The sequence below is a fragment of the Aphelocoma coerulescens genome (genome assembly GCF_041296385.1).
Source record: "Aphelocoma coerulescens isolate FSJ_1873_10779 chromosome Z unlocalized genomic scaffold, UR_Acoe_1.0 ChrZ, whole genome shotgun sequence".
Lineage (NCBI taxonomy): Eukaryota > Metazoa > Chordata > Aves > Passeriformes > Corvidae > Aphelocoma > Aphelocoma coerulescens.
In genome coordinates this window covers 29158189-29171893 of record NW_027184085.1, presented here as the reverse complement: position 1 = coordinate 29171893, position 13705 = coordinate 29158189, and the positions used below count along the sequence as shown (strand labels likewise).

The following is a 13705-nucleotide window of genomic DNA, read 5'->3' as shown; positions in this document are numbered from 1 at the left end:
GGGCTCTCTCACTCCTGCTTTCTGTGCTCTATGCTGTACCTGGGTCGCGCTAGTGGCTCTGTTCCTCTGATAAGACGTAATAAACAACTGGAAGCATTGAAACTCAAGGAAAAGTCTTGGTTTATCTTTGAAACTCCTTGCAAGGACTTTCAGCAAATTCTCTCCCATCCAGAGGGACTTGACTTACGGCACGGTACAGTGTCAGTTACCAAGCATTCTGTTTTCTTCTTTTGTACCTTCATGCAATTTACCACCTGTTAAGTCTGTTGACAAAGTTGGTGTGGAGGCTTTTTGTGGTTACACTGATTTTGGTGTGCTTGACATATACAATGCTATGCTAAGCTTACTCTGTCACACTTTGCTCAAAGGCAGGAACTGGCTCTCTGAGGCTGTTTGACTTTATTAACTATTCTTCACAAAACAGTTTGTGATGAATTTGCAAGTAACTGACATAACATGAAACTTTTTTCTATTCTTTCTATGGTGCACTTCCTCCACCCACCTCCCGCCCCACCTGACATGATGACTCTCGGCCCTTCTGGCAATCGCACTGGACAATTCAAACATAATCCCAGCCTTCATTTAGGTCCATGACTTCTAGCTACACAGAACATCTGCTTTGTATTTCCACACTAGTGAAGTATTCCACTGGAGCTTAAACATCACTGGTTTTTGTTAACTAATTATCATTTTCATTTGCAGAAATTTCTTCTACAAAAAATTAAACTAAAACAAAATTAACAAGAAACAACCAAGGCTCAGTATTTAAAAAGATCACTAATCATTGATGATCTTTGATCGGATGTATAGAAGTTGGTGAGAAAATTATCTTAAACAGAAACTGTGAAAACAAAAAGCTTGCCTATACTATACATAAAATCAGTTTAATGTTTACTATGCAAATATTTAAAAATATTATGGACCACATTTTTATTTATAATTTAAATATAATCACCCAGACTGTAGACTAATAAATTTCAATTTATACTACCCATTTAGAGGTAGCACTGAATTTCATAATTATTTAAAATAATGAAAAAGTAGTTGAAATAATTATGATGTGGTTAGAGGTGTGAACCTTGATCTCAGCCTGTAAAGGAGTTTTTTAAAAAAACACTTTTTAACATCCTATGTTCCTATGCCCAGCCAATATGCTATTTGAAATTACTGACAGTATAATTTGTGGCGGAATCAGTCAAGTAAGTTGCAGCAAGAGTTATAACAAAGCTGAGTAAATCTGGTATTGTTCTATGTTCAACATCTTATGAATGAATTCCCACAGCACTCCTCATTTACAGTTCCATGAGAAATATTAGCTGCTGTTGCTAGACAAATGTGAAAGTGTCATGTTTAAAGTAATCTCTCTTCTTCGGTCTTCCAGAGAGCCTGCTTGAGTATGCTCCATTCAGCTCACAGGGATTCACAATACCTCTTTCAAGGCCATGTGAATATTATTGTGAAAAATGTGTTGGAGGAGCACAGGACAGGAGCAAGTTCCCTGTAGATGAGAGCGAGCACTGCCTTGCATCACCTCTATGCAAGCTCAAGGCAGGGCCTCTGCCATGCTTCAGAGAATGCTTCAGAGCATGTTGAGCATTTTCTTCCACACAATAACTCAGAGTACAGACATTATCTATCACCTCTAATAGCAGCACTCACTATTATATCGTGAAGCATGTTCAATCACAGACTATTTCCACTTACTTCATCTTAGGGCAGCAGAAAAATTTCAGGTAGGACTCAAAGTCACAGGCCACAGACAGTTCTAAACGTTGGATCTGGGGGACAGAATGAACCTTTGACATCATGAATCTTTCGAGTCTTTACGAGATGAAAACCTTGAAATGTTGACTGCCTTAGCCACATGTATACTATAAAGTGTTAATGCGAAGTTCTGTCTGACTCCATGCTCATTAGAGGTTTTTTATCAGCAGTGGTTATTGAACTTGCCAGAGGACTATGAAAGGCGGTATTTTAAGCAATTTGTGTCCTCTGCTAGAGAGAAAGCCCTCTGTATCATTCCAGAACAGAAGTCAGTGGTGTTTCCCCCCTGCAGCATCCTTGTCTGGACAAAGAACTTCTTTTAAGTGGTGAAGCTCACCCCAAACAAAAAAAAGAAATTCGTACCTACTCCCTTCTCTTCTTTTTCCTACACCTGTTCTTCTCTGCTGACAGATCCCTCTTAGAAGATAGGCATCTTCTCAGTATCTGTGAGAGAAAGAGAATGTTGCCAAAGGTGGTGACACACACAAGTAGTGAGAGGGATTCCTCCCTCATATTCAAGCATATGAAGAGTGAAGTCTAGAGCACACCCATTCCCTGCATAGCGAAGCAATCAGAGAAGAGCTGCACCATCTACGCATAAAGGAACTACTTTCTTTCTTCTGTTAAAGGTTCGTACAGGTTAAAAGATGCCATGTGTTTTAACATTTACCAGCACTTCGGATTCTGTCTTTTGCTTATAAATATTAGGAGTACATGATACAAGGCGTTGTTTTGTGTCTTACATCTTCCAGCATTTTCTTATTTGATAGACACATGTTCATAGTGGAGGAAGGACTTAAAACAAGCAAAAAACCCATAAAAATGGGAAGCTACTCTGTCTGTTGCTTTTTTACAATCACCTATCTGTAATCACGTAAGCATTATGGATGTTATAAGCATGCTGTTCAGACCAATGAAGATGAATGCTGCATTGGATGTAGAAAAATGGTTCATATTTTGTATGAGTAACATTAGTACAACACTGAGTAGTACTGAATTTCAAGGGATATCTTCTTTGTCTATGTTTTTCCTGAGTTCCTTTTCTGTTCTGACAACATATCTCTTTTTTCTCCATCTCTTCAGCAATAGTAGGACTTCTACTGAGTTTTTTCATACTTAGGTTTGCTATTTATTGAAATGATACAGTAACATTCAAATTGTTACATCTGTAGGGGTGCATTGTTGTGCTGGGTGCTAGAAAAGCAGTTGAAATGCACAGACACTATACTGTTTAATTCACTGCACCAAAAGTGCTTTCAACATCCTGAATGAAACACCGCATGTTAGAACTCAAGGGATACAATTTCATAACCCTTATTCCTCATTTTCTTCTTTTAAGAAGCCAAACAGTAGGTCTTTTGGGGCACCTTTCTAACCACTTACCAAAGTGAAAATAGTCCTTTTCTCTTTCTAAAATGTACAAGTTTGATGCTGATCTAGAAATGCAGAAAATAGTGTTGTTCTCCTTTAAAAACAATACTTCAACAAAGCTAATGGTTTTGACAAGTTCCTTTGTCACGTTCTTAAATTTTGCAGCTGTGACATTAATGCAGTTAGTATAGTGTATAGTTGAAAGTTTGGGCTACAGAGTATATAGGCTGAATTAAAAAATGTTGAGGAAGGTCATGGCATTGAGGGAACACTTCCTTGAAAGCTGTGTAACATCAGTAACAGAAATGGCCATGCGGAGGTAGGAGGGAGAGGCAGACTATAAGGTCTGAAAACTCTGACTGCTCTTACTTCCTCTTCCCTCTCTTGCTCATTTGAAAGCAAGAAAACAAGATGCTTCTGCCCCATTCTCAAAGTGAAATGTTGGAACTTGGTTGCGATGATTTATTGCTTTATACTTAAGAGTGAGTATGAGGTAACTACTTACAGAAAGTGTCATATGTAGTTACTGGTATAAATAGCTTAACACAGGGTACTAATGAGGAGAAGGGAGAGGAAGAAAAGGAAAAGAATGCTTTTATATGTTCTGGACCAGTCAGTATATTCAGGCTGCTAACATGAAAAGTGTGCTCTGGTGTACATATGAACCTGCTGCTCATCTCATTATTTACCTCACCATAAAGCTGTATGTGATGTGAAAAAGTAAAGCTTAAAGCAAAGACTGCCCACGTTACACTGCTGTTGTACTTTCCCCTTTATTTTTCAAGCAAAAGTAAGGAGGATATAAAAGCACAAATATTAGTATGTTTAAAATATTGACTAGATAGAGCAAGCGTGCTTTTTTGTATTCCTAATCTTGATTCCTGGCAAGCCCCAATTTAACCCCGATTTAGTGTAATCTAAATCCATACCCTGTCTGGAAACAAAGCCTTAGATCAGAAATGGTAATCATGGAAATTCATATTGCTGCCCTTTGCAGTCCTCTTGTCTTTTATTCACCAGTGCAAAATATATAGTATTTTCTTTGTGAATATTTGCATATGGAAATATGTGGGATGCTGTATCCTCTTTGTTTCAGGAGTTTAGCATTTATTTTCCTAAGTGTGTGATACCCTGCGCTTAAAACACCACATTCTCTGCCTTTGTTTCATTATCTCAGACTCTGAGTCCTCTCCTTGTGTTAGATAAGGAACATCTGGTAGGGATGCTTGGATTCCCTACCTTTTCTTTTTTTTTAGGACACAGCTTTTTTGTATTTCCTGTTACATTCCAAATAAACAGAACAGACCGACATCCAAAAGTTCAATTGCAGCCAAATTTGGGCACCTTGATGTTCAGATTATATGCTCTGCTCTAAGCTATGAAACTCCTGTGTACAAATCTGAGAATAAACCCTGATTTTGAGGCTTGTGTTTTTATATGAGTAATGACTCTACAAATGTTAATTCTTGTTGTTCAGAATGTCATTGTTGAAGCAGAGTGAGGTATTTCATTGTTCATGTGAGTGAGATAGGTCATTTTGGGAGAAGCTTGCTGTGTGCAGTCTAATTTTGCAGATTTTGAGAACTGCTGAAAGGTGCAAATTCCTTTTTCCATTTTCATGTCCTTATGAAGATATCTAATTTCAAACGCTCAGCGCATTCATTTGTTAAAACAGAGAACTTATTTAAAGCTAAATGCTAATAACAATGAATGTTAACTGACTTAATGCAATGTGAAATTGCTGCTTCAATATTCATACAAATGATAATTCAGTCTAAGTGGCTCTATGTTCTGTTATATAGATATTACTTTGCAATTTGCAGGGTAATTGCATACAGAGCTACTAAACAAATTTGTTTTCTTTTGTATTAAAAGTGCTTTGCACATCTCTTCAGTCTCTTCAGTATATGAAGGTATTTTGAAATGCATGGGTTTTGATGGGATGCTATGGACAGCTGTTCTTATGTTGAATTTTTACTGATCATCTTATCAATGTCTAATTCACTTTCCTTTTGTGGTAAAATTGTATGAAATTAAAGAGAACTCCCAACCAATACCGAGGTCTGTTATTCTAGGGTAGCCATTACCCTGCTTTACTGATGTACAGGACCACGAAGAAAAGGTATCCATCTCTATACAGCAACTTTGAACAAAGGATCCCACAAAATAATTTATTGTGTGTTCATAATTACTTCTATTTGCCAAAATTTGCCTTGTAAAATGTTTCAATATGAATACTGTTTATGAACTGGCACTTCTCTGATGCTTTATATCTTTTAAATCCAATTTAATTTTTATGTATAATTAGAATTGGCCCTAGTTTTATTTTTCGATTCCTTTATATGCATAGTTCTTCAATAATAGCACAGAATATCAACTTCACTGCAAAATGGTGATTTTCGTTCCTCCCCTAGTCCCTTTGATTTTACTGTTCTCAATCCTGCATTCAGTTCAGTAGGAAGAAGAGTGATTTTGAATAATACGGTCATGATGTCAAAACAGTGCAAATTATATGCTGCTGCCATCTGGAATAGTGAAAATAAAAGCTTTATTTACACTGTTCTTTGAAATAATAAACTTTATTGTGGCAGTTTATCTTCAGTATCTATAATGTATTCTGAGAATGCTCCATGTGTGCCTTTTTATTCTGTGAGCTACAGAATGACTAAAATTTGCCTGTGGCAAACCTATCTGTGAATCTTGAAATAGATTTACTTTCTTTTCTTCCTGAATAGAGTGGAGAACCACCTTCCATTGCACAGTAAGAATAATTGGTTCATATAAGCAGTATTTTTAAGAGGCACAGTCAAACACTCTGAATATGTATTTTAGTTAGGCAGATTATTCATATTTAACTACAGGTCAATATTCTATTCTACACATGAATATGATCTCTAGATTCATATTCTGTAACCTGGGTTTTTCAATGGTGAAAATAGTTAATGTGAAATTAAATACTTAACAAACATATTGGCCAGTTTTCTTGACAACTGTCTGGCCTTGAGTCCTGATGCTATTACCTTGCCTTTATATTCCATAACCCAAAACCCAAAAAAAAAAAAAAAAAGTAATAACTATCTGCTTTGGATACTTCACATTTGTACTTCATATCCATATCATAGTCATGTCATCATATTGTACTGTAACTCAGAAGGCTACTCACAGTATTCAGTCTTTCCTGTTAAAACATGATGGTGATTGCCAGAGTGATTCAGTAAGGTAGCTATGCAAAATTTAAGACTTCAAGCTAACACTCTTCTTGCTGCCAGTAGGGCCTATGCATGATCTGAAAGGAACCTTTTACAGAAAAACTAGCCAGAATGTCAAGAAGCTGTTGCACAAATCCTAGATAAATATCACAATCTTCCTCTTTCTTTAGCTGTGTTGTATATAAGACATGCAGGTTTACCACATAGGATCAAAGCCATTGTACTGAAATCGTCTTCTTTCTTTGGCTCCAGCTTTTGTGTATGTGTAGTCTTGACAGTACACCTTCAAACATTGCTTGGGAAGTTCCTGAAATCTTATGAAATAATTATGTAATTTAAAAAAAAACCAGATTGCAGCAGCACATTTTTTAAGATGAGAGGAAACAGAGTTGAGTGATGAGCAGAACAGGGTTTATAATATATAGTTGTGGCACAGCTATGTTTTTTTCTGTCAATACCACTTAAAAGTAAGTATGGTTTCTTTGTTTGGTAGAGCATAATTTTAACTCATGGCTATTTTCAAGATACTACTCCATCAAAATTACTGCTCACACAAAAACACTGAGTTTGAGTCTCTACCCTAAATGCTGCTGCATTTATGAAGGCAAGCTCACCTCTAGGACAAATGCAGCAGCATGTAAAATTACATATTTTACATTTGTTTTAGGTATAGTTATATTGAAATCTGAATGTAAAGGCTAATGTGCTTTTTCCAAACAAGTTTCTTGGAAGGGAAGCAGTTACTAAACTGGCAGCAAGGACATTGTTTACAGAACATGGAATCATAGAATCATGAAATGGCCTATGTTGAAAGGTACCTTAAAGATCATCTATTTCCAAACCCTCTGGAACAGACAGGGACGCCTTCCACTAGAGCAGGTTGCTCAGAGCCCTGTCCAACCTGAGCTTGAACACTTCCTTGCCAGGTTCAATTCCAGCTTCACCTAGGCCTTCGTGACCTCATCCCTACACAACCATACTTCATCTCTCTACTCTTCTCAGGTCTCCACCCATCCTAGCTTCAACTGCCTGTGCATCTGCTGCTTTCGCTTCAGTCTGTGCAGCAGTTCCCTACTCAGCCCTGCCGTTCTCTTGCCTTCCTTGCCCAGTTTCTTGCTCCTGGGGATTGCCAGCTCTTGCACTCTGTGGAAGACTTCCTTAAACATCTGCCAGCTCTATTCCGCTCCCTTGTCCCTGAGTGAAGTCTCCCAGTGGATCCCACTGGTTATCTCCTTGAAGAGCTGGAAGTCTGTTTTCCTAAAGTTAAGGGGCATAACTTTGTTCCTCACCTGGCCCATATTCCTCAGGACTGCAAACTCCACCAATGCGTGATTGGCAGCCCAGGCTCCCTCCAATCTTGACGTTCAGGATTAGCTCACTTACACTGGTGCCCATAACATCCTGAATTGTATCCCCTCTGGGCTGCTGTCTATTCCCTGGCTCAAGAAGTTATCCCTCATGCTTTCCAAGAGTCTCCTGGCTTGCCTGCAGCTTGCTATGCTGCTCTCCCAGCAGATTTTGGGATGGTTGAGGTGCCCCAGCAGGAAAAGAGCCTGCGAGCATGATGCCTCCTGTAGGTGGAACAAGAAGGCTTCATCAGTAGGCTCCCTTTGATCAGGGTTCTGTACTTAAAACCATCCACAAGGTTCCCTTTGTTGCCTCGGTCCCTGATTCTTACCCACAGGCTTTTGACCTGCTCATGGCTGTTCCTCAGAGACAGCTCTTCACACTCAGTCTCCCTCCTGATGTAGAGGGCAACCCCTCTGCCTCTCTCTTTCCTCACCTGTCTCTTCTGGAGAGCCTGTAGCCATCGATAGTCACACTCCAGTCACATCCCACCAAGTTTCAGTAATGGCAAGAAGGTCACAGCTTTCTAATGGCACAGTGGCTTCCAGCTTCTGTTTGTTGTCCACTCTGTGTGCATTGGTGAGCAATGTCAAAAAAATTGAATATACAGAGAGTTCAGAAATACTACGAACCATGATACTAAGCAAGGCAGGGTCATTTTGTAACATTCTCTCATAAGGATTCATCTTGTAACCTCTCTTTGTAATTGTCTTCTATGTTGTTCAGATTGTACACTGAAAAATAACTTTTGTGGAGTTTATGCAGCAGTTGGAAATTATACTAATGCAGTACTAAATGCACTCTTTTAATGCCGATAATGAAATTCAGCACCTTTAAGACACCTAACAAATTCAAAGAATGTGCCCTATTTCTAAATCCCTTGTATCTGTCGTCCTAAACAAAATACGTATTACATGTATAAGTCACTAAGCCACAAGGACGGAGGAATCTGACCTTTAATGGCCTCTCAAAATGACAGTACCAAATGGCTTTGAGAAGGTCACATCTGATTTAAATTGTTGATGAATTGCACACTAATTGACTAGAACTGAATATTATGTGGGAAGAGCAGAATATACTATAGTTTAGAGCCTAATGAGCATATTACTGATCAGTAAAAAATATTTTTCTGGCCACCTCACATAGAATTGTAGAGGTAGCAATATATAAAAATTTCGTAATAGTTACTTTTCTCTTACTGTGGCTGAGATGCAGTTGTTCAATGATTTGATGCTCAGCTTTGTTTCATAGAGTGTTTGATGATCTGTCAAACCTGGAATCACTAAAGTGTAAAGACAGTTTTGTACAAGTAATGAATAAACTTACAGAAAAAAAAGGTAATTAACATCTTAAAAATTAAATCCACTGTGATAAGCCCTCCAATTAGAAGTTTCATTATTTCCCTGGTCCATTTGATGTAGAATATCTGGGTTTATTGCCAAATACCTGAAAGCCAGGTTGGATACAAGCCACAACTGTCAAAAATATAACAGTTCTGGGTATTTGAATGTTACATTGTGATGTTTCTCATGAAAATTTCATGAACATTCATTCAAAGAGATTCTATGCATAAGGCAGATGGATGGAATTAAATTGCCCTTATTAAAAATAAGAAAGGGAGGCTCTTTAGTACTCTATCCTATTAACATTCAAGTTAGATTATCTTTGTTGTACACTTAGGTATTTGCGAAAGGGACTCTAGGGTTTTCTGTATAAGCCAAGTAGGAAAGGTCAGGTCATAAAAATTCTGTTCTGTGTCACAAGTCAGATCTTGTCAGCTAATACCAAAGCAAAGACTTCATGTTTATAAGCAGACGTGAAACATTGCTTTCTTTGGGAAGAGCCTATGGCTGGTGAATGATTTGACATTTATCAGCTGATTGGTAGAAATCCCAGTTCTGAAGAGTCACGGAAGCTTGCCGGAGAGTTGTGTTCACTGTACCAAGGCCCTGGGATGATCAGTGAATTAGGGGTGGAGATTATTTTTCCTCTGTTCTTCCAGTTGCAGGTAGTAACATTGAAAGAAGCAGATGGACCCACATGGTTCCATGACTAGTGTCATCACCAAAATGTTGGTTTCTTTGATAATGGGACGGCCTACGGCACTAGGCTTGCTGAATGCAGATGGGATTCAGTTCTCTCAAAGGGGGAAGAGGTTTTTTGATCAAGGGCTAGCAGGACTTATTGGTAGGGCTTTAAATTAGATACGACAGGGGAGGGAGATAGCATTCGGTTTAATAATGATAAGGTGTGGGGCAACCTGCATTCCCACACATACTAGTTAGACAGCTGAGCCAGAAAGAGATGTTCACAGCCTGGAAGAGGGTATGCAGGTCAGCAGCAGAGCACCTGAGGGACCAGCGCCAAGACGTTCCAGCCACACCACACAGAAAGTCAGCTTCATTGGGGAGCAACTTAAAACACTTTTGTGCTAACACATGCAGCATGGGGAATAAACAGGTGGTATTAGAGGTGTGTGGATGTCTGCTGGGCTATGGCCTTAATTGGTGTCATGGAAACACCGGGATGTCTCCAATGACTGGCATGTTGGAATGAAAGAATGCAGCCACTACACATCATATTTGAAAATTCATGGCAGTCCAGTGACGTTCCCACTGACAGGAAAGGGGAAAACATGACCCCCCATTTTAAAAAGGGAAATAAGGAAGACCGAGACACTGGGTCTGCAGGCCAGACCATCTCACCTCAGTGCCTGGCAAGATCATGCAGCAGATCCTCTTGGTAACTGTGCTAAGAGACACTGAAAATAATGAGGTAATTGGTGACAGCCAACATGGCTTCACTAAAGGCAAATCATGCCTGACAAATTTGGTGACCTTCTACGATTGGGTTACAGCAGTAGTGGATGAGGAAGGACAGCAGAAATCATCTGTATGGATTTGTAGAAAGCATTTGACACTCTCCTAAACATCATCCTTTGTCTCTAAACTGGAGAGGTGTGAATTTTGACAGGTGGACTGCTTGGTGGATAAGAAATGGGTTGGATGGTTGCACTCCTAGAGTTGCAGTCAGCAGCTCAATGTCTAGTTAGAAAGTAGTGACAACTGGGGATCCTCAGGGATTTGTACTGGGACCAGTGCTACTTGGCATCTTTGTCAGTAATATGGGCAGTGGGATTGAGTGCACCCTTAGCAAGTTTGCCAATGATACCAAGCTGTGTGGTGTGGTCAACACACTGAAGGACATGGACTGGACTAGCAGGCTTGAGAGGTGGGCCCATGGGAACCTGAGGAAGTGCAACAAGGCCAAGTAAAAGGTTCTGTACCTGTGTTGGAGTAATTCCAAGCAAAAATACAGACTTAGTGGCAAATGAATCAAGACTTCCTCTGGGGAGAAAGACAGGGTTGTTTGTGGATGAAAAGTTTGATATGACTCTGCAATGTGCACTTGCAGCCCAGAAAGCCAACCACATCCTGGGCTGCATCAAAAGAGACGTGTCCAGGAGCTCCAGGGATATGCTTATACTCTCTTCTTTTTTTGTGAGACTCCCACCTGAAGTACAGCATCCAGGTCTGGGGCCTCCAACACAAGAAAGACTTTGACCAGTTAGAATGAGTCCAGTGGAGAGCCACAAGTTGATCAGAGGTCTGGAATACCTCTTCTACAAAGAGAAGCTGAGAGAGTTGGGGCTGTTCAGACTGGAGAGGAAAAAGCTCTGGAGGCCTTTTTAAGTTTTCCGGTACCTAAAGGGGGCTACAAAAAGGCTGGAGAGGGACTTTTCAAAAGGAATAGGAAAAGGGAGATTTGCCTTTTCCTAGGCTCAAGGAGGGTAGGTTTTGATTAGATCTTCGGAAGAAAAGCTTTACTGTGAGGGTGGTGGGCACTGTAACAGGTTGCTCAGAGAAACTGTGGATCCCCCATCCCTGAAGGTATACAAGACCAGGTTGGATGTATCTCTGAGTAACTTGGTCTAGTGGAAGAGGTTCCTGTCCATGGCAGGGGGTTTGAAAGTAGATGACCTTTAAGGTCCTAAACTATTCTGTAATTTTATGGTTATCTATGTGCACTTATATTGCAAGCAATTAAGTAGCTTATGGGCAACATCACACTCCAGGAACTGCAAAGATCTGTAGGCTGTACTTGCTTGCTATGCATTTTTCAGAAAATTCTGAAGACTTATCTGACTTATTTGAAAATATGACACTTCTTAATGATGAGAGTTCATGTTGAACAATTTATCCTGTTAGTTTTATGCCCTAATCATTTGAATGTCAGTAATGACTAGTCGAGACATTTAATAAAATGTGTTTTATAGTTAGCGTCGATCCTCTTTCTTTGATTATTTTTGATTTTCATTTTTGAATGGAAGTAATACTATTTTGCAATAAAAAGACTTTTGCCATTGTAATGGAAATGAGGAGCAAGATTGTGTATTTGAAACAGATTCTTTTAGCTGTGCTAACTTGATTTCTGAGAAATTTCCTGATCCTACTCTGCTTCCAGAGTTACTTGCTAGCAGGTGTCATATTATGAAGGGCAATGACTCTTGTACAGTATTTTTTAATATTTCACTATTAACCACACTAACGTGAGGATTTTTGGCCATATCTGAGTGTTTTAATAGACACTGTTGTATCTATTCAACATCGTTGTGAGTATTGTGCAACTTCAACTTTGCTATCCACATAGCTCCAGTATTTAGAATTTCTCGGTGTTTTGCAATCATACAATGCATTCATCTTCACAGCACTTCCCTGTAGCAGTAAAGCACTATATTGTCCATCTTATGGATGGAAAATCGAAGCACAGAGGCAGTAGATGTTAAGACCAACAGCAGATAAGTAATGATAGAAGCAAGAAACACCGCTTGGGTCTTCTGAGTCACTGGCCAGATCTTATACTGCATGATCACCCTTCCTTATATACTTCTCTGGTGTAAAGAGAAGGGGTTTCCCTATTGTTGAAAGACATGGTAATTCAATATTTCACATAAAACAGTAAGGACTCTTGCAAGCAGGGTAACATCAGTGTTGTACGGTACCAAATTACGAGTTTAGGTTGCCTGCTAGGTAGTGCATCTCTTCTGATTTCATAAGTATAAAGTTTGTAGCCATTTTTTATGAACTTGTAATTTTGTATCAGTATTTTGATCAGTGTAAGTGAACCAAAAATGCTTCCTGGGTATCAGTTTTTTTCAATCAGTTCCTTATGTACAAACAATTAGATGGTCACTGAACGTTAAGCAGGATGGTGGTTTGGGTTTTCATGCAGTACTACACAACTAACATGAAATCCCTCAATTTATACATTTCTTTTTCAGAGGATCAAATCCCTCGAGGTTTTCCAACCATTGATATGGGCCCACAGCTGAAGGTGGTTGAACGAACTCGTACAGCTACCATGTTATGTGCAGCCAGTGGCAATCCTGATCCTGAAATAACTTGGTTCAAAGATTTCTTACCTGTTGACACAAGCAACAACAATGGCCGCATCAAGCAGCTACGCTCAGGTAGGGTCTTGTTACTGTTTCCACCGACGCCCAGAGTTGTTCTCTCTCACTTTTTCTTTCTTTTCTTTCTCTTCCTTTTTTAAAAATTTTTATTTATAGGTAATAATTTCTCTTTCTCCTCTCCTTTTCTGTGTTACTGAGTGTGTTGTCCATGTCTGTGATGTTGTCATAGCTTTCTATAGAGTCTGTCTCTATGTGTTTTGCAGCTTCTGTTTACTCCACATTGCTCACTGCTGTGACTGTATTTTTTGATAATTTTTTTCTTTACTGCTTTTTGCAGTACTTGATGGATCCATTTTCTCCTCTTTCTTTCTTCTTTCCTTTTAATTTTTTTTAACAAATTTATTTCAACATTGGACTTCATTCAGAAATTGCAAGGAGTACCAATGGTTATATTCATCAAAACCAAAACCTGCATTAGACACTTCAATTAAAATCTAAAATGTGTTTTGTGCTGTCTTTTCCACATTTAACTTCACCAAAGATTAGCCAGTTTGGACACATCTTCTTTCCTCTCACAAATACATAAAGCACAGTACTTCCT

The 13705-nt window shown here is 39.0% G+C and overlaps 1 protein-coding gene across 1 annotated transcript in view; it reads left to right on the top strand.

The window, feature by feature from the left end:
- PTPRD (protein tyrosine phosphatase receptor type D) overlaps positions 1–13705 on the top strand; it is a 568740-nt gene that overhangs the window by 411156 nt on the left and 143879 nt on the right. Inside the window, exon 6 of the mRNA XM_069001512.1 lies at positions 12973–13161. Within this exon, the coding sequence (XP_068857613.1) occupies positions 12973–13161 (189 nt within the window). The remainder of the gene's footprint in view (positions 1–12972; positions 13162–13705) is intronic.